At 31.9% G+C, this 20,955-nt stretch overlaps 1 protein-coding gene and 1 long non-coding RNA gene across 2 annotated transcripts; one reads left to right on the top strand and one right to left on the bottom strand.

Moving 5' to 3' along the window:
* The first annotated feature begins 9,591 nt into the window (after positions 1-9,591).
* LOC140894464 (uncharacterized) lies at positions 9,592-10,997 on the top strand. The gene is made up of 2 exons (XR_012153834.1): positions 9,592-9,718; positions 10,698-10,997. It is a non-coding gene; the product is annotated as an uncharacterized lncRNA (long non-coding RNA).
* A 5,740-nt stretch (positions 10,998-16,737) lies between these two features.
* LOC140863780 (serine/threonine-protein kinase PCRK1-like) lies at positions 16,738-19,954 on the bottom strand. Its single transcript, XM_073267432.1, has 5 exons — positions 19,494-19,954; positions 18,254-18,653; positions 17,692-17,952; positions 17,334-17,456; positions 16,738-17,230 (listed from the first exon to the last, which is right to left on the bottom strand). The coding sequence occupies exons 2-5, from the start codon at positions 18,626-18,628 to the stop codon at positions 16,859-16,861; spliced, it is 1,131 nt and encodes a 376-aa protein (XP_073123533.1). The 5' UTR covers positions 18,629-18,653; positions 19,494-19,954; the 3' UTR covers positions 16,738-16,858.
* Positions 19,955-20,955: the final 1,001 nt, after the last annotated feature.

Genomic DNA, 20,955 nt, shown 5'->3' with positions numbered 1-20,955 from the left:
ATCTTAGTACCATAAAACATAATCAATGAAAATAAACATATGAAATAATAATGCAATAATAAATATCCATTATTCATAAAACCAAACCAAAAAAGTTTTTGACAAAAAATGAACGAACTAGATTGCTCAAACATAATTAAAAAATCAAGTTCTAATAAGCAAAGTAACTTAAAAGTAAATTACATCAAATACTAAGTCCGAGAAGGTACGAAACCAACTCCAAGAAACTCCCCTTATGCGCCAACTTTCATAGTATTGTAGTGGCAGCATTTTTGTATTTGATGATAATCTACAAATCTTTCTCAATCTCTCGTCTTTTATCTTGTTGCTCCAGTTTCTACAATCCACATGGAGAGAATTAGCAACAATAAAAATATTTGTACTATAAAAGTACTATGAGAGCAAGAAATATGTGTTACCTTCTTTTCCTCGGTGCAATCACGAGCAAAGTGACCCATCTTGTCACAGTTGTAACACTTGACTTTACTTATGTTTTGTTTTCCACCCCTTTTGCCTCGGCGACTCACTTTGGTCTGGACTCTTCGTGGGGCTAGGTCTCGATTTATCTCATTGTCTTGTCCAACACTTTTTTTCTTGTTCCAACGTCCACCCTTTTGGGGTTTTTGTTGACTAGCATGTGCGACAAGAGCATCTGTTTGTGCACGTTCAGATTCTTTACGGTCAGCTTCAAGTCTTAAGTGATTGGCGACACTATCGAACGTCTTAATATGCTCATTGTGGGTTAAAACAAGTTTAACATGTCGCCAAGTCTGCTCAGGTAGAGATCTAAGGACTGCCAATACTTGTTGTTCATCAGTGAGCTCACATCCAACATTCTGAAGCTCTCGAATCATATCCTTCATCACATCTAGATGTTGGATCATCGAGTGGCTTGGGTCAAGTACATACTGATTAAACTTGAGGGTAAGAGCCCTCAATCTAGTAATCAAAGTGCTACCATACTTGACCTTCAGAACTTCCCATAACTCTTTAGCCGTATGATGTTTCTCAAACTCTCTGATCAGATTATCGTGCATGCAGCTTAGCATAGTAAAGCGCGCACTTTTATCTTGATCCACCCACTTATCGTACGCGTCTAAATCGCGAACATATTCAAGAGCCGATCCATCTTTTGGTTCAGTAGGTTTAGCCATAACAGTGGTGAGATGATCAAGTAACTTTTCCTTGTGAAGTAAAAATCGAATTTTTCTATGCCACATGGCATAATTTTGGCCATCAAGTTTGCCACTACCATGAAGTTCAAGAAATACTGGTTGAATATCCATAACTGTATTCTATGCACAATAAAATAAGGTATTTATCCACAAAAAAAATACTTTTATTTCGGATCCAAGTAAATTTTATTATTTTCTCTAATTCATTAGGATCGAAAATTTCGCTCCAAGTGGTAGCTAGTAATCATCTCCCTCCGAATTAAAAATCCTAATAAATTTATCGATCTCAGAAATAAAATATGTCCATATATCATGCATGATATAACAATTTAAACAATAATATCATAGATTACATACTTAAATAAATGCAATAACTTATATATGATAATCAAATTGTAAGGACATATTTGCATAAAGGCAATAAATCATGCATAATACATAATATGTCACCAAATGGCATATCTAATAGTGGGAAAATCATGCAATAATTTTAAGCCATAATAATTTTTCATATTAATTAAAAAATTATTTCAAGCTCAATAATTAAATATGCAATGCACAAAATATTTCAAATTGTTTGATATCATTGAAAAATGACTGTGCATGTCATGCAATATCTTAATGATAATATCACAAAAAAAATACATGATAAACATAAAAATTCATTGTAATGATGTCACGAGATAATCCAATATAATTATCAGGATTAGAACACGCAATATTAATTTTAATCAAGAATCATCATATTGCTATTCCAGGAGAATTTTAGTGTTATGAACACAATTTATCATGTTTGGGAAAAAAAAAATAGGACCATTTAAAAAAACGGCCCCCTTTGTTTTATTATTATTTGTTATTACTAATTAACAAAAAGTGCCAATTAAGAGCAAATATAAAACGAAGGTCCAAATCCATTTACTTCAAATAAATCAAGACCCATTGGGCTAGGGCATGGCATTAGCCCATCGTATACATTCAGGCTACAGGGAGCGCCGCCTCCCCTCTCCGTATCTGCTTCGCTGCGATGGTGATATCTGCTTCCATGGCTGCCGCTTTTCAGCGACACAACGAAATCATCGGCGCAAACGGAAGTGAACTGGGTTTGGTGCGCGACTCAAATCCACGCATAACCCCCGCAAATGCTACCGCTCACGGAAGTGGTCAGACCACGCCGTGTCTGGTGCATCACCATTGGGAACATTTGTCGAGAATAGCGATTTGTTACAGTGCCATCGCACTTGGCCTCTGTGCATCGCTGCCCATCGTCGCGGTCAACCACCGGTGACTATGGCCGCACAGCTCCCCTTTTTTTTAAAAAATATATTTTTATTTTTTACTCCACCGCAGCAACCTCGCGATCTTAATATCACGATTTCTGGCTTGCGCGTTGAACCCGGGTCAGGCCAGTTTCCTTTTTTCGGATATGTGCGTTGAGCCGTTCGTTCTTTTTTGGCGCGGCCGAGCGCTGCCACGAACTCGGCGAAACATGGGTTCCCTTTTGATTTACGGGCCTTTTGATTTTCAAATCTTCTCAATTGATCGGTTAATATCCCAATTAACACCGATTAATCAATTAATAATTTGTTTTGTTTATTGATAACGTGAATCAACCAATCACAACTCAGAGGGTGTTTCGGTGAGCTTAAAAGCTCTTTCAAATAACTTATAAAATGTTTGAGAGATTTTAAGCTCTCAAATTTTGTTTGGCAAAAATTTTTAAAAACAGCTTTTAAGCTGTCAAAATAAGCTGTTTGGCAGTTTTTAAGCTATTTTTAAAAAAGTAAGGGGAGGTATTTTTTTCAAAAAGATCTTATTTTAATATTTTATCTCTCTAAAATATCCTTGAATATTTTTATAAATCTCCATCATATCCTCCACCCATTAAATATTAAATATTATTTTTTAAAAAAATTACAAATCACATAAATTTTTCTAAAGTAAAATATTAAAATAATTTTATTTTTTAATATATGTTTATTTTAAAACTATTTTCGTATGTGTATAATTCAAAATTTTATTTTCATAGAATTATACCCTTTTTGGTAATTTTGACAATAAAAAGATCTTATAATACCAAACATATCAACATCTTTAAGTTGTTTAAAATAAGTTTACACAAACACTTTAACAACTTATTTTTAAAATAAGTTCTAACAGCTTATAAGCTCGTAAAACAGCTTTTAAGCACTAGGAGCTTATAAGCTCTTTTTAATAAGTTTAGTCAAACACCCTCTCAATCATGGAAATTTGCATGTAAATTAAAATATTATACTACAAATCAATTCAAGCGAGATCAATTCCAGCGAGATCGAGCGAATGACTCTGATACCACTGTTGGAATTTAATGCTCAAAAACAATAAATCGTGTAAACCTTTTCAGCGTAAAATAAGGCACACGATTGTTGGATCTCTGACTCGATCTACAAGCAAATCTCTCGAACAAATCCCACGAACTATCTTTAGTTCCTTTTGCGGTCGTCGAAATATTACTAGAATATTTCGATCACGTGCACACTTTAAACCCTTGGAGATTTCTGGCGATGCTCCAAGAATTACCAGAGAGAATATTTAGTTGTGTGTATTGTGTGTTGTGAATTCGTTCAACTTCGTCTATCTACCAACTGAAGGCTTCCTATATTTATAGGGCGCGCACCTAGTATGGTATGACTAAAATTCTACTCCACCTCAAACTGTGGATGCATGCACTTTGATATATCAAATATTCTATATCAAATAATATATTATGGGATAATAATATTGTTATATCTAATCTTTTGAATATGGTATATCTAAAATACCAAATATATAAAAGATCACAATAATATCCAATAGTGAACATGCTTCAGTTACTGGATATAATTCTAGATTCACGTGATGAAAAATCATCGAACCCCTTTTTAGGCCGGGAGTAGACGTATTAATGACCATTTTTTTTCTCGACTTGAACAAAAAAATTCAACTACACACCCTTCCATTATTTGCACCGACAAGCAACACGAATTGGAGCTAGGTTTTGGCGAAGGAAATATTAGTTGCTACTCGAATTCCATATTTTATAATGAGTACTAAATATCCCTTCATAAAAATATAACAATCACACAAAGTTGGTATCAATTAATTATGTCATTCCACGTACCAAGCGCACCTTAAGGGGACTGTTCTCACATATATTTTGTCCTTTAAAAGAAACCAGGTCGATTAATATTTCCCGCATGCATGCACATGGAAAAATCAATTACATATCCATTGATCGTGACTTCGTGAGAACCTTAAGGGGACTGTTCTCACATATATTTTGTCCTTTAAAAGAAACCAGGTCGATTAATATTTTTCACATGCATGCACATGGAAAAATCAATTACGTATCCATCGATCGTGACTTCATGAGCATCTCTGTGAGCATCGACTTCATACTTACCTATTGGATGTACAAGACATCAAAAAGTGTTCACGGTAAAACTATGAACGAGAGTGCATATTTAAATACAAAGAGAAACTGTTTCAAATAAAAGAACATGATGTAGAAATTGAAAGAGAGAAAAATTAGGTTTTACTATATCAAAAAGTGTATATAAAAGTTACACAACAAGATGTTTATATAATTAGGTTAAATACCAAAAATAATAAAAAGACTACTCTATCCTTATTAGCTAATAAATAGAAAAGTCTAATAATAATAATATAATCTAATATAATCTAACACATGATACCACCGAAATGAATTATACTTGATTACAGCAAATGGACAAATTAATTTTGTATTAAAATAAATATGTTCCTATGTTGATATATAAAGCCGTCAATTTGGGTTAGATCCGCCGGGTTGGCCCGGCCCGCCACACAATTTAAGTGAGTTGGGTTGAAATTTTTTCAACCCAACAAAAGGTGGGCCTAGATGGGCCAACCCGCCTAGGCCCGTGACCCGAGTGGGTTGGTCCGCCGCGGGCCTGGAAAATTAATAATATATATATTTTTTAAATAAAAGTTGTGATTTTTTTTATTAATTACTTTATATAAAATTTACACACATGAAATCAATAATTAAAATTTTTATTAATATGTTTCTATTAATATTTATTTATGAAATGATATTTATAATTAAGTATAATATTATTTATTTATTTTTATTTGTAGTGATCTAACCCGCGGGCCGGCCCGCCTAACCCGCAACCCACCTTGGGTTGGGCTGGGTTGAGGATTTTCAGCCCGCCATCGACCCGCCAAAAGGTAGGTTTTTGGGTGGGCCGGCCCGCCCCGCCATGGGTTGGCCTGTTTGACAGCTCTATTGATATACACCCAATAAAATGTGTCCTAAAACTTCGATTATGCATATCCATGCCCTTTTCATCGATTGATTCTTTGTGATGTAAAAACCCTCAACTAGTTGTATAAGTCGTTTCCTTTTCGCGACAATAGGATTTATTTATTTATTTATTTATTTATTTTATGACCTGAAAACCTGTTGGAAAACTTAGTTTTTTTTTTTTTTTTTGAAGCCAAGGAAAACTTAGTTTTGGTGTTTACAAGTTACAAAACTTAAAAGAAGGCCTAAACTAATTAAGAAACTAAGCAGCGCTAAACTGATATTTGGAGCTAAACTGTTTCACGATCAACTACCGCGCTCAACTGACCAAGATATGCTAAACTGACTCCATCAATTTACAGTCACTAAACTGACCGCATCAGTTCATCTGCATTGGTCTACTACCTTGTCATTTCCGAATAAATTCGTCCGTACTCTGACAAACTCTGCAGATGGTAGTGCCGCGATGCAAAGGGCAATGTCGGCTCCAGAATTCGTTGGTGATAATGACAAATCCAATGGGAAATATTTGAAACCTATCTGAAGAATTCAAATTGGATTTATGACCGTTGGCAATCCAAAGAGTATAAATAGAGATCTTGATCAATCAAAGAAATCTTCTTGAACGCTATGAAAACTCTGCTATTTTACGAGAATACAAAAAGCTTCACACGCTCAAGATTTGATCAAGGAACTCGAAGCACAAACGCTGAAGTGTTATTCTGATCATTGTAGGATCATTTTTGTGCTAAGAATTTCGAGCAGTATTCATTCCATCTACTTAAAAGCGTGTGATTGTGATAGTAAAAAGTGGTGAAAGAACCTAAAATAATTTATTTTCCCTCAATTTCAGCCGCACATGGAATTTTAATACCGGGCTTCCAGTTATCGCAAAAAAACGATTCAAACGGCGGAAAATTGAGTAATCCTTGCCTAATCCTATCTACTTAATATTAATTCGAATCCCGAAACCCGAGATATATCATATCATTTTACTGTACTAATTAATTGCAATATATGATATTAATTATTACACCGAGATTAACAAATAAAATTTCATTATTCATGTGATCATGGCCCATTCCAAGGACGATGTCTGTATCGTTCACATAAATAAACTCCGGTTGGGAGGGCCTCCCAATTGTAGTTAACACTAAGGCACTGATTTCTCACCCACAAAGCGCTAAAGGCATCAAATGCGACGTCTTTATTTCCCCACCAAATGTGGCAAAAAAATAAAGTCGAAAAGGGTTTCACACAGAAACTAAACTCGAATTCTTGATCCACGGCCAGCGTATGATTTCGGAAATCGGTGTCCTTAGAAGCACAGTGTACCACCATAGTGTCGTTGCCCGGAAGTCGATTAAAAACACGAACATGAACCTTAGGGTAAAGAAAACATATTCCACGGGACACAGCCGGGAAAACAGCCAACAAAACAAGAAGAAGAAGAAGCTTGTGCATATATAATTTGATCATATTTTTCTTCCTTGTAGCTAGCTAGCTAGTTTTAATTGTGGCCGTATATATATAGGCTTTCCATGGAACCAAAAAACTTATTTGGGATATTTGTAATGAATGTGGCTATTCGAAAAGATATATTAGTGTGAAAATAAATTTTTTTTTTTTTTTTTTTTGTATTGGGAATTTGTGGTAAAGCTAGAAATTAATTTTCATTAATTACCACTGATGGTCGGTTTAAAACAAGAGAAAATTTGCAATTTTATGGGTGTGTTTGTAAGAGATTATGCTTTATAAAAATGATAATAAATTTATAGAATTTAAAAAAATAAAGAAAAATCAAAAGTTATTAGTTTTAATTGGAAACAAAAGTGAAAATCTAAAAATTAAAGTTGGGTAGTGTTTGATAAATAAATGGTTTTAGCATTGACTTTTTATTAGAATCACTTTTGGAGAATCATAATTATCATATGCCTAACTTTTGGATTTCAATTCAGTTAAACATGAGTTAACACATACCAGGTTTAAGAAACACACAAAAGTTAATTCGTTGAGTTTGAGTTTTAAGTAGTGTTTGAGAGACTTTCTAAGAAACTCTTATCAGCTTTTCTTACATAGTACTTCATAGAAGCTAAGCTCTCGCAAACACTACCTTAGTCATGCACAAGGTTTGATTTTCATCTACTAATTGGATTTTTTTTTAATCCTTTTTTTTCCTGCTAGAATCCACTAAACACATCGGATATTACTTATTTGGTAATGATATTTTACCACGTATCATGTCTCAAGACTGAGACGTGTCATCATCGTTGTTAATTTAATAATTAAAAATCATAACACAATTAATTTAATTAGTACTCATCTGGCCAAAGCCAGTTTATTTCATAATTAAAAATATATTTACGAAAGAAATTTTAAACATTAAAAAACAAAATCGGACGTAGAAGCTTTTTACAGCTTGAAATCAAATAACAATATTAAGATTACATTAAACGCAAAAGTTTCGAATTCAATCTTCATCACAAGTCCCAGAACATATTTTACTCGTCTTACTCGACTTGTTATTCAATCTTATCTGAGAAAGATTGTAAGGAGAAGAGTTTTTGGAGAAACACGAAACAAGTGGATGGGAGGCCGATCGATTTGAACACAATAGATAACAATACATGAATATTCACAAAAACATAAATCGTGACATATATAACATATCTTATACGAAACATAATCATGCAGTACTGATATTCATCTCATTTCCCATAGCTTATAGTAAAATTATATAGCATCTTGACAAATTTTCAAAAAATATTTAAAGTAATTAAATAGAAATAAATTAAAAAGTCATAAAGAATAAATGCTTATAGTAAAAATCTATCTTTTTCAATTGTACTCATTTTTTTCTATTTTCTTTCAATTCAATGACAAAATATTATATTTAATATAAACTATAAAATATTCCCTCAAAACAAATATAAACTATAAAATACAAATTTCATATATAAAAAAGAAACTAATTTTCAAATTAGAAAATGTTTTATATCATAAATCATTCTTCAAATATCATCTCATTATTATGAAAGATTTTATTTTAAAAATATCTCATATAAGTTATGTCATTATTATACTGTATTATTAATTGATTTGATTAATTACCAATTAAATTAAATATGTTTAATTTATTTCAAACAAATAATATCAAGTTAATTTATTAGTAAATGAAGATAACATTTTTTTTAAAAAAAAAAAACAGTATAATTAATACGGGAATGAAAAACATTTCCATCAAGAACTTTTTAAAATTTTTTATTTTACTTTGAAATTTTTTAATGAATTGAAAAAAAAAATTAAAAATAAAGTATGAGATAATTAAATCTGGTTAATTATAAACATATCTTTAGTTAATACTGGATATATTAATTTGATTTAATCATATGGACTTTCGATAGAACTTGAGATATAAATATAAACATGTTAAAATTTACAATTAAAGTAAAATTGTACAAAATTTGATTATATTTACTATTAAATTAAAATATCAAAATTTTTGAATATAGTAATAAGACTAATAGATAATATGAGAATATATATATCAGTTTAGACCACCGAACCAGGTTTAATAAAATTCTTATTACAAATCCTTAATTACAACAATTGAGAAATTCCAACAGCCTAGAATCAACGATGGTTCAATTGTTTACAATTGAAATATTGTTTACAACAAAACTTAATACAATATTTTAAACCCAAGTACATGCGGAAGTCTTCCATTCCGTCTACTAGTCTTGAACATGAAGTTTTTCGGGTGTCAGCCGAATGCATCGATACAATCATACTCTGACAGACGTATTTCCCCACGATCTCCCAAAAAATCTCACTAATATCTCGGGTATGTCATTTTTTGGCTTATATTAATCTTATGTCTAGATTCATTTATGTCATCTAAACAGTGGTGGTTCAAAATTCAAATGCATTTCTATACACGCTACTGTACTTTGGGATAGAGAAAATATTTATGATGGTTTTCGGCAAAGTTGATGCAAATATTACTTGATTAGTAAATTTCCACCTTTCACTCATTTGAGTTCTTAACTTCATGTACTGTCCAGGTATTTTCTTCCCTTCATACTAAATGCTTATGTAAAGCTGCCTCTGCATGCTCGTTTTTCCACAAGTGTGCTGTAGACCCATAATTGTACTACAACATTAACTTCACCGCAGCAGCCACAAAGGCCAATAATATGGTAGTTTAGACCATGATTCAGCGTGCTGGGAAAGAACTGAGGTAGGTTCCATTGGCTGAACTTCTGTTTCTCTGTTTTCAATGCCTTATTTTTCATTATAATCTTGTTGAAGCACTGGTAAGCAGCGATTTTTTTTGTTTTTGTTATTTTTCTGGTAGAATATTGGGCAATGACCATGCAAATTTATTATTTAGCCTTGCACAACAAAGTTTTCAATAGAACAATATCCTTCATCTTCAATTCTATTTCAAGTTTGGTTCTGTATAATGTTATGGATAATGTCACATGCCAAAAAAATCTGAAATGACTCCACATCCTAGGCTCTGAGCCTTTAAACTTTCAGGATTCACGATATCATATAATTATTGTTGTCCTTTCTTTTTTTCAATTGTTGTTTTTACTTAGAATATTTTGATATTTTATTCTTGATCTTGGTTGTCTTCAATAATCACTGTAGTGGAATTTATGCTAATGCACTGTACATATATTGATCATTTTAAGCATCTTAATTAGCTACCGGAAGTATAATGGTTCTAGTTTTATTACGCTGATGCTATCCTTATATAAAGTATGTTTAGGCGCTCCCGCTCCATTGAATTTTGATTTTCAATTGTAGTTTTAATTTGTATGGTAACGGAGCCTTATTATGGTAGGCTTGATTAGCAATTTAGCATTGCTTTCTACTTGATTTCACTTTACTGATTCAATTCATCCATATAAAAATTTTGATTAAGTTCTTGACTTTGTATTAGCTCAGAAGTGAAGTTTAATATCTGATATATTCTTTCGTGTATTTTTTTTTGTTGATTTTTCCCAAATATTCTGTTTTTTTTTTACACATAACCACTCTTCTATTCATTTAATATTATTTGCGTGAATGGTGGTAGTGAAATTCAAGGTATGATTTTGTAGTCTAGTAGAGATATCCCATGGGTTAAGATCCATGTTGTAAGTTTTATTTCAATATATATATTTTTTCACAATTTATATGATATTAACTTGTTTCATTAATTTTTTCAGGCTCAAAGCATTAGGATTCTTGTGAAAAATTTTGGCCAACAAATGAGAGATGATGAGTAACAAACTATAGTGGGCAACATTAAAGATTTGTGGCATTATTTCAGCAAATTCGGCAGGTCGTGCTTATTTTTCTTGTCTGCACCAACATGTTATTTGTCTCGAACTCCTCTGCTACCTCCACCAGCCTCTTGCATTGACTGTGAAGTTTTTTTCTCGTTTGCAACGTTATGTATTAATGGTTATTTGACAAATAATGTGTTTTTGGACATGATTAATTATATTTGAAAAATATTTGATTAATTAATGGTAAATTGCACTTTTATTAAATTTGGCTTATTTCATTGATTTATTTTATATTAATTGAAAAAAACATTTATGAAGCATTTTGACGGCAAATGTAAAATAAAATTTTTTTTTCTAAAAAAAAAAACAATTCGCGATGCTTTGCAAGTGTCGCTGAATGTTTACAATATCATCCGGCGAATGCATGCCCCAGCATGTCCGGTGAATTCACATTTTGCGACGCCACAAATACGTCCCGAAATGTCAGCACATTTGGCGATGCGACAAGTGTTGCGTCGCGAAAGATCAACCTGACATTTGCCTACACACCTTCTGCAACGCAGCGTGGCAACGCATTTTGCGTCGCCAAATATTCCGCGACGCTTATAACTTACATATGGCGACGTTCCATCGCGTCGCAAAAAATAAAATTTCTTGTAGTGGTGATATGGGTCACATGCATTATGAATGCTAGATTCAAATAATTCTTGTGGCAAAGTGCAAAGAAATTCAATTAAATTCATTTTTCAATATCGGAAAAAACAACAATTGGTTTCTCTTTAATAAACTGAAAAAACAACAATTGGTTTCTCTTTAATAAACTGCGCCATGAAAATCTTTTAAAAGATAACATTAAATCATTTTATTTCAAAACTATTAAATTTATGAAAATCTTTTAAAAGATAACATTAAATCATTTTATTTCAAAACTATTAAATTTACAAATAATCAGGGGTGGATCCAAGATTTCGGTCATGGGGGACGCCTACAATCTAGAAACAAGCGAAAAAACAAATTACAGTATTATTTATGTTAATCTAATTAAGCATCAACTGTATGTTTCGAACAAACAGTTTTTACATTAAAAGAATTCGACGTTCATTATAATTTTTAAAATTTTCTGATAACATCAATACAAAGAACTTTAGCAATTTTTTCTTTCAATACATATCAATTCATCCAAAAAAGAAAATTATCCTCCATATAATTTGCTTTGAAGCCTATTTTGGTTAATATCTATGGCTGAGACTGGTCTTTTTTTATGACAGTTGTAAAAATTGAAAGAGTGACCACAAACACGATCACTCTAAAAACAAGATAATATATCTTTGTTATTTTTCATTCTCTTTTATTTATTTCAAATATGTTATTTTTTTACTTTAAAAATATAAATGTGTCTATCTACAAATATAATATAATAATATATATATATATATATATATATATATATATATATATCAAATTGTTTTATACTCTATATATATATATATATACTTATTTTTCACACATATTAACAATTTTTTCAAACATTTCAATTGGTAAATAACTTTTCAAGTTTATCTTTATTTAATGAATACTTATATGGTGTAAAAAAAATTTTAAAGTAATCTATATATTTAATAAAAAGCCTAAAAAAATATGAAAATATTAATAAAAAAGTGGAAAAATATTATTAATTATCGCACAAATCTATATATTTTAGAAAGAAATGAAAAAATGATTATATATGAAACAGAGAGATATGTAATTTAAAGGATAAATTTTAAAAATATCAATAAATATATAAATATTTAGATCTTTGAAGATGTTTCTTCATTAATATTGTAATTTTTTTATTTTATTTGTTATTATAATGTCATTTTATGTTATATAAAAATAAATTTTAAAATTTTCAGTAAATTAAAATTTATCATTAGTTAAAAAAAATGCCAATTTAGATATTTGATGACATTAAAGAAGAAGAGAAAAATTAAAAAAAAAAAAAAAAAACAAGTACGGATGTAAGAGAGAAGTAGGAAAAAGGGCAAAAAATAAAAGAGAGAATAAGAGGCGTAAAAAATAAAATAAAACTCAGACGAGGGAGTGATGAATCGAACTTTAAGGTATAAAGTTTATAAAAAAAACCTTTCTCCACTAAGCCACTGGAGATTTCGTTTACATAATAGGGGCTGTAAATATATATTAATTTATTTCTATAATATTAATTACATAATATTAAAAAATTAAATTAATTTTTTTTTTTTGGGGTGGGGGGATTGTGGATCCGTCCCTGCAAATAACTAATAAGCGTCTCGAAAGGCTTACTACGACGAATTAGGAAACCAAAGTGTAAAAATAAAAAATAGATTTTATTCGTATGCACACATTATTTATTTGATTATTTCTCATTTTATATCATTGATTATTATATAAAGAATTATAAATGTCGTCAAATAAAGGGAAAGGCACGCATATGTATGATGTATTATAAGAATTTTACTTTTTACTAGGAAAAAAAATTCTATTTTGGTTATGAAGATTTATAAAATAAGGGAAATAATATATTTTTTCGATTAACTAGTCAAATTTTGGTTTTATTCTATTAATTTTTCAATGAAATGATACTGATGATCAATACATTTTTCTATGTGGAAAAAATATTTCAAAATATTCCACGAGGGATATTTGAATCCACACGAGGCCAAAAGCAAGAAATATTATATTATAAAATGGTGAAAATTAAACGATTTGATTTACACATCACAAAAACTATCCTGAAATCTGATAAGTAAATTTTGTGAGGTGGATCTTCTAATTGAGCCATCGTACATATGAAAAAATATTAGTTTTTTATCATAAATATGAGTAGAGTTAATTCGTATCATAAATATAAAGATCCATGAAATTGTCTCACAAGAGACGTACTCTTTGTGCGTTATATAATTTTTACTGTATTTTTCTCAACAAAAAAATGTGATAACGAAATAAATTTCATTAAAGTTGATACACATATGATTAATGAGCGTTCCAAGCTTGTTTGAATTTTCCAGATATGTAAATCCCGTCCGGCTTCGCCTCATAAACGCATTGAGGACCATCACATGGATTATCAAGCCACTTATCGTTGTAGACTTCAAATGCTAAGTCCTTGTTTTGCCACCATATGTGACAGAAAAACAAACTCGAAAAGAGTTTCGCGCAGAAACTGAATTCGAATTCTTGATCTACCAAAAGCGTATGATTTCCAAAATCATCGTCCTTAGAAGCACAATGTACCACCATATATTCGAGAGGAGGAAGCCGGTTGAAAACGTGAACATGAATCTTAGGGTAAAATAAACACCCAACGGCTGCATGGAGCAAAGTCGGGAAAAGAATGAACAACAAGAAGGTGCATTTGATCATATTGCTAGAGTACATGTATATTTTTCTGAGTTTGTGATATGTTGTAGTTAGTTTTGTGGCCATATATATAGGTGAACATGCTTTAGTTATTGGATATAAAAAAATTACAAGTATAAAATCTAAAACAGATTACCAAATTAAATCACTAAAATTATAATAATATTTCTCCTTAAAATCATGTCAATGTTACGAAAAGATTATGAATATATGAGGATTGATGATAAATCCTCGAATCTTTTTTTACAGATTATATAATCATCGGTGATCATGTCATCGTTACAAAATGATTATGAATAAATGATGATAAATATTCATCAAACCCTACGTACTATATAATCATCAGTGCTTTTTTTAAAAAAAATTAAATTAAAGGATTATGTTTTAATTATGAATTCTTTTTGACAATTTTTATAAAGAGATGAAGTACTTTAATGCTCGAAAGATAAAATTCACTATTCCTTTGAGTAAAACGTAAAAGGAAAAAATGGCCAAAATCTTCAACTAGATTCACGTGATGAAAAATACTCGAACCTTTTTTAGGTTCTTTCACCACTTTTTACTATCACGCGTTTTTATTTAATTTTTTCATTAATCTCCAATTAATTTATGGGAATTGAGTTGGATAATGGCAATATTGACTCCCCAAATTCTAAAGCTAGCGGTGCTTGTCTCTATAATTAGGCATTGGGACTTCAAAAGAAAAAAAATTCCTTCGCTACATATCAACAAGTCTTTTATGGCTGTTTTCACGTCATATAATAAATAAATAAGTCCTATTGTGGCGAAAAAGAAACGACTTATTCAACTAGTTGAGGGTTTTTACATCACAAAGAATCAATCGATGTTAAGGGCATGGATGCATAATCGAAGTTTTCGGACAGTGTTTATTGGTGTATATCAACATAGGAACATATTTATTTTAATCCAAAGTAATTTGTCCATTTGTTGTAATCAAGTATAATTTCTAATTCTGCTCGTTTCATGTGCTTTTATTTGAAACAGTTTCTCTTTGTATGTACAAAAAATATATATTCTCGTTCATAGTTTTACCGTGAACATCTTTGTGATATCTTGTACATCCAATTAATAGGTAAATATGAAGTGTCACATCAACGATACTCACATAAATGCTCACGATCGATGAATACATAATTGATTTTTCCATCTGCATGCATGTGGGATATATTAATCGACCTGGTTCCTTTTAAAGGACAAAATATATGTGAGAAGAGTCTCCTTAATATTAATTCGAATCCAGAAACACGAGATATATATATATCATATCATTTTACTGCACTCATTAATTGCAATATATAATATTAATTATTACACCGAGATTAACAAATAAAATTTCATTCATGTGATCATGGCCCATTCCAAGGTTGTCTGAATCGTCCAGATAAATAAAGCCCGCTTTGGAGGGCCTCCCAAATGCAGTCAGCAGTAATGCACGGATTTCTAATCCACATGGCGTCGTAGGCATCAAATGCGACGTCTTTATTTCCCCACCAAATGTGACAAAAATATAAAGTCGAAAAGGGTTTCACACAGAAACTAAACTCGAATTCTTGATTCACGGCCAGCGTATGATTTCCGAAATCGGTGTTCTTAGAAGCACAGTGTACCACCATAGTGTCGTTGCCCAGAAGTCGGTTAAAAACATGAACATGAATCTTAGGGTAAAGAAAACATCCACGGGACACAGCCGGGAAAACAACCAACAACAACAAGAAGAAGCTGGTGCATACTTTGATCATATTGCTACGTACTATACAAATATATATTTTTCTTCCTTGTAGCTAGCTAGCTAGTTTTGTGGCCGTATATATATAGGCTTTCCATGGAACCAGAAAACTTTTTTGGGATATTTGTAATGAATGTGGCTATTCGATCGATATATTAGTGTGAAAATAAATATTTTTTTTCGTATTGGGAATTTGTTGCTATTTTTTTATTTTGGTCCATTAATTTTTTAAAAATTTAATTTTGATACACTAACTTTTAATTTTCAGTGATTTTGGTCTAATTGATGACGTGACAGCTAGACATGTCAGCATTTTTTCGATGTCACATCAGCATTTTCCGGTGTCATATCAGAAGTTGGATCAAAATACCCGAAAACTAAAAGATAGTGTACCAAAACAAAAATTTGAATAGTTAATAAACCAAAACCAAAAAATAAACAAGTTAATGGAAAAAAAAAAATATTTTTCCTAAATATAATGGCCTATTATATAAGATTAATTAGTGCAAAGAAAATCATTTCGTATTGGGAATTGTTGCAAAGAAATGAATTTATTACAGCTAATTAATAGTCACTTTATAACTTTAAAATGAGGGAAAATTTGCATTTTTAATCTGATAGGTCGTTGACTAGTTAAGTTTTCATTTAGTACCTTCGATTTTTTTATTTTTTTTTGGGTCTTTCTTTCAACTGGAAGCCAATAAACCCACCAAATATTGCTTAATTTGTATCGATTTGCTCTTGTCCATGCCTCATATGACGAGAATGAAGTTTATTTATACATGTTACAATCCATCTAAGCAAAAATTTAATAGGAATTTTTTTATAAAAAAAACATTTATGTGAGAGGAAAAATCTTGTCTTTGACCTTTATTTTTTATTTGGTATATTTTAATGAGTGTAATATACATGGTTTTATCTAGTCCCATAAGCCACATAGAAGGCCATTAGTCTCAGATAAGTAGAACCATCAATTTGAGTTGATAACAGTTGCATCAACGACCCGGTTCACCATTTCAAGAATTTCACTCATTCGCGGCCTGTTCTTGGGGTGCCGGACTAGACATCTATTGGCAATTGCTGCCAGCTTTTGAGCGGATTTTACATCGTACTTCCCATTGAGTCGGGGGTCCAGGATCTGTTCGAATTTCTTCAGGTCAACAAGGTGTGGCCTCACCCAGTCCAAAAGTTTTTGCTCGTTTTTGGGTCTGTTTCTGTCCATAGGGCGTCTTCCGGTTATAAGTTCATAGAGAAAGATTCCATAGCTCCACACATCACTCTTGGATGTTAGTCGCCCTGTTTGGATATATTCTGGAGCAGCATATCCAACCGTTCCTACAACCTGTTCGATACAGAGAGAATTGCCAGTTTCGAATGTTTTAAATAAATGTATGGCAGTTTTTAGTTCATAGAATCTTATGTATAAATGTATGTGAATGTTATACCGCAGTCGAGACATGGCTTAATCCATCTGCAGGACCCAACCTCGCCAACCCAAAATCCGACAGCTTTGCATTCCAATGATCATCTAAGAGTATATTTGAAGACTTGAAATCTCTGAAGATAATCTGCATCAAAGTAACTCAAAAATGAATCCAAGCGCTTGTTGTAGTGAACATACAATTTTTAACAGTCTAAAACAGATTAATTTCAGATTCTAAGTCAAATCCAACTTTCAACGGGTTCGATGGCCATGGCATGACTTATTCATCATGTCAAAATAATATAAGTCATCTCTATTATCCTGCAAATCTTGGTTTGTAACATGACAAACTATGTCTGAACTTATATTAATCCAATTACCTGAAATTCCATGCCCTCGTGAAGATACGCTAAGCCTCGTCCAGCATCTTGGGCAATAAACAATCTAGTTTCCCATGGCAAAGTGGCCTCAAATCGATTCGATAAACGATCTTGTACGCTCCGGTTGGGCATATATTCATACACCAGAAGGCGTTGAATCCCTCGCTCATCGTCCTCAGCACAGTAACCTATGAGTTTGACAAGATTCGGATGCTCAACAATGCCAAGAACATTTACTTCAGTCACCCATTCCTTGTGTCCCTGCATGATAACATGTTGAAGGTGCATATTTATTAGTTCGCATTGCGATTAATAATCTCGATTTTTCTTTGCTATTAGCTATAATTGACTTATACAAAAATGCAATAAGGAAACTGTAAAGCTTCAAGACCATGGGTCCGTGCAACCGGGATTTCATATGATGGAATCTGCGATCAACTAATTTAATTGTCACCTATAAAAATGCTTGCCCATGGTTGTTATAGGAGTCATGTGTGGTTTTAAAAACATTAGCATATGCCTCACAAACTAATGTGGATGGGGTATGACAAAAAGAGCTTGCCTGCAATCCTCTTCTGCTGAGTTGTTTAACGGCGATGTTGACCCTTTTACTCGAATCATTAGTGTCAAGGAGAACACCCCTATAAACGGCACCAAAGCCCCCTTCTCCGATCATAAGAGAACGGCTAAAATTCCTGGTGGCTTCTTTGAGGTCAGCAAAGCCAAACACCCTAAGATTGCTACTCCTCTGAGAAATGCTCGCAAAGGAGATCTTAGCCGATGATGCATTGCTCACATCCGATATAATTTGAGAATTGCATTCCGACCCGGATTTCATTACATCTTGATCGGTTGATATCGAAGTCGAAGATAGAGCTAATGTACAAGATTTTGTAGTCTTTGGCTCCTCGTTTTTATAGAACTGAAAGCACTTCATAGCCTCTCCAAAATTCTGTTTATTGCTGCATATTGGCAACAAGAAAATCATCAATTAGATGAAAAAGAAAAAGCTAAAAAGATTCTTTCCCTTTTCTCATCATCAAGAGGATCAAAACAGGACTTAGCCAGGGCAGGTATGTGATCGTCCTCTCACTTGATAAGGATTCGAATTTTATGCTGAAGTTTTGTTGGAATCTAAACATAGCCAACCAAATAACATAAATCACAGCCCCTCACCTCCCCCCATCCACACCATCTGTCACCCCTGTGACTAAACACTGGGTCAGCCCCTGTCCAACACCCCTCTACATTAACTAGAACCCACAACAGAACAGGTCACACGGACAAGATTCTTACAACAAACAACCTTGAAAAAAGAGTATTTAAGATATAGTAAAGAAATCTTGATTGCTAATATCATAAACAAGCAAATGCTGCATTGCACTTCAAGAAGATGGAGTACTTGGAGATTGGTCAACTCACTGCAATTTATGATCTCGATACATTTTGCTGAATAGAAACACAAAAATATTCTGCCTTCTTTCAATTACGACTCTATTAGATGCATTCCTACCCTTTATGATGCTAAAAAGATCGACTCTGCTGTAAATTTTTCAACAACAAAAAACTTAGAGCATCAAGTCAGAAAAAAACTCGACAAATATCCATTTGAAAAGCGACCATTTTCCCCCCCCCATCGAACCCTTGATTCTACATAATTTCAAGAATCCGAAAACCATCAACAATCACATAATTTTCCAACACAAAATGCATAGCAATCAACTTGAGGGAATGAGAGTACCGATGCTCGGACAAGAAAGAAGAAACTAAAAAGTGACAGTAAAACTAAATAAAAACTTCACCTTTTTTCTCAGAATCATTCGCAGGTAATATCTGTGTGACGCAACCTTCTAACCTTTTTTTTTTGTTTTCTGCGCTTGTTTTAAACGAAATCAAGAAATCTGGAAAAGGGTATTTACAGAATGCATGCGCAGCAACGAGGATCCCATGATCTATGCAAGTCAATGGCAAGCAGCTGGAGTTCGGCTCACCAACTTTACACCCCCCCTTTTTTTTTTAAACAACAATAAATTAAGATAAGAAGTGAAAAAAACTTACGCAAATTGCTCAAAAATTATTTGTGACAGAGAGAGTTGTTGTAGATTATGTCGGAGTGATCATGACGATAATAATAATTGCGGAATAAAACAATCAACAAAAACACCAAGATTTACGTGGTTGACCCAATATAGGCTACGTCCACGGAGCTGCTGCAATATTTATAACCGGAGAAATATTACAAGTGTATACAAAACACTCTATCTCACCACACCCAAATTAAGAATAAAATTAGATAATAAAATTAAGAAATATAGACGATAATATATACTTAACTTTTTTTTTTTACACAAATTAAGAATAAAATTAGATAATATGATTTCAGAAACAATTTTCATATTTTATCTGTATTTAATTCATTCAAAAATTGTAAATATTTCCAAAACTTAGTTAGGTAGTATTTCAAAATGCATAAAAATATACAAAAAGAAATATTTTTCATGAATCGAGTCAAAAATCAATTTTATAAAATTGACTCGTAAGATGGTTCTATTTTTGTAATATTACTTTATATCGGGCCAACAGACGATTCGCTTAGTAGAGGATACTGAAATCAGGAATCCTCTTAATCAAGTAGGCATACTTAAAAATCTAAAATATTTTTCGAAAAACGAAAAGCAACATAAATTCTTATTATATATGAGACATCAATGAACACGCACGCGTTGCATGAGTATAATATTTGTATCGTATAGTTTTAAATTATACATAGAGTAAGTTAATTTAAATGAGAGGAAGATAACAAGAATATAAAAATATCTATATATAACTATCTAGACAATAATAATAGATTTATATTGAATATTTTTTAAGAATTTAGAGAACTGGGGATGAATGTCCCTCTTGATCGATGACCCCAAACTTCTGCCATTGAAAAATTCAGATGAAAAATTAAGTATTCTTATAGATGACGTGTTTTGCTTCAAGTATTCATTTGGACAGAGATTTGTAGCTGTATTCTATTGTTATTGATCTTAATTTGTGACCCCAAGTTGATAAGTGGGACGCTACAATAATAATTAATTTGATTTTTTCCATGGCCGAATATGATTGACAATTTATATAAATTCATAATAGCTGGATAAAATTTAATAATATATAATATAATATATGTAAGTAACTCTCTTGTTAATCGAGTCATATTTTGAGTAAAAAGTATTACTTTCAATTTAAAAGAATTTTTTTTCATGTATGTGATCGGATCGG

This window comes from Henckelia pumila, chromosome 4 (assembly GCF_033568475.1).
Source record: "Henckelia pumila isolate YLH828 chromosome 4, ASM3356847v2, whole genome shotgun sequence".
In the NCBI taxonomy this organism is placed as follows: Eukaryota; Viridiplantae; Streptophyta; class Magnoliopsida; order Lamiales; family Gesneriaceae; genus Henckelia; species Henckelia pumila.
Note: the sequence above shows the minus strand (reverse complement) of the source record. Positions and strands in the feature narration are given on the sequence as shown.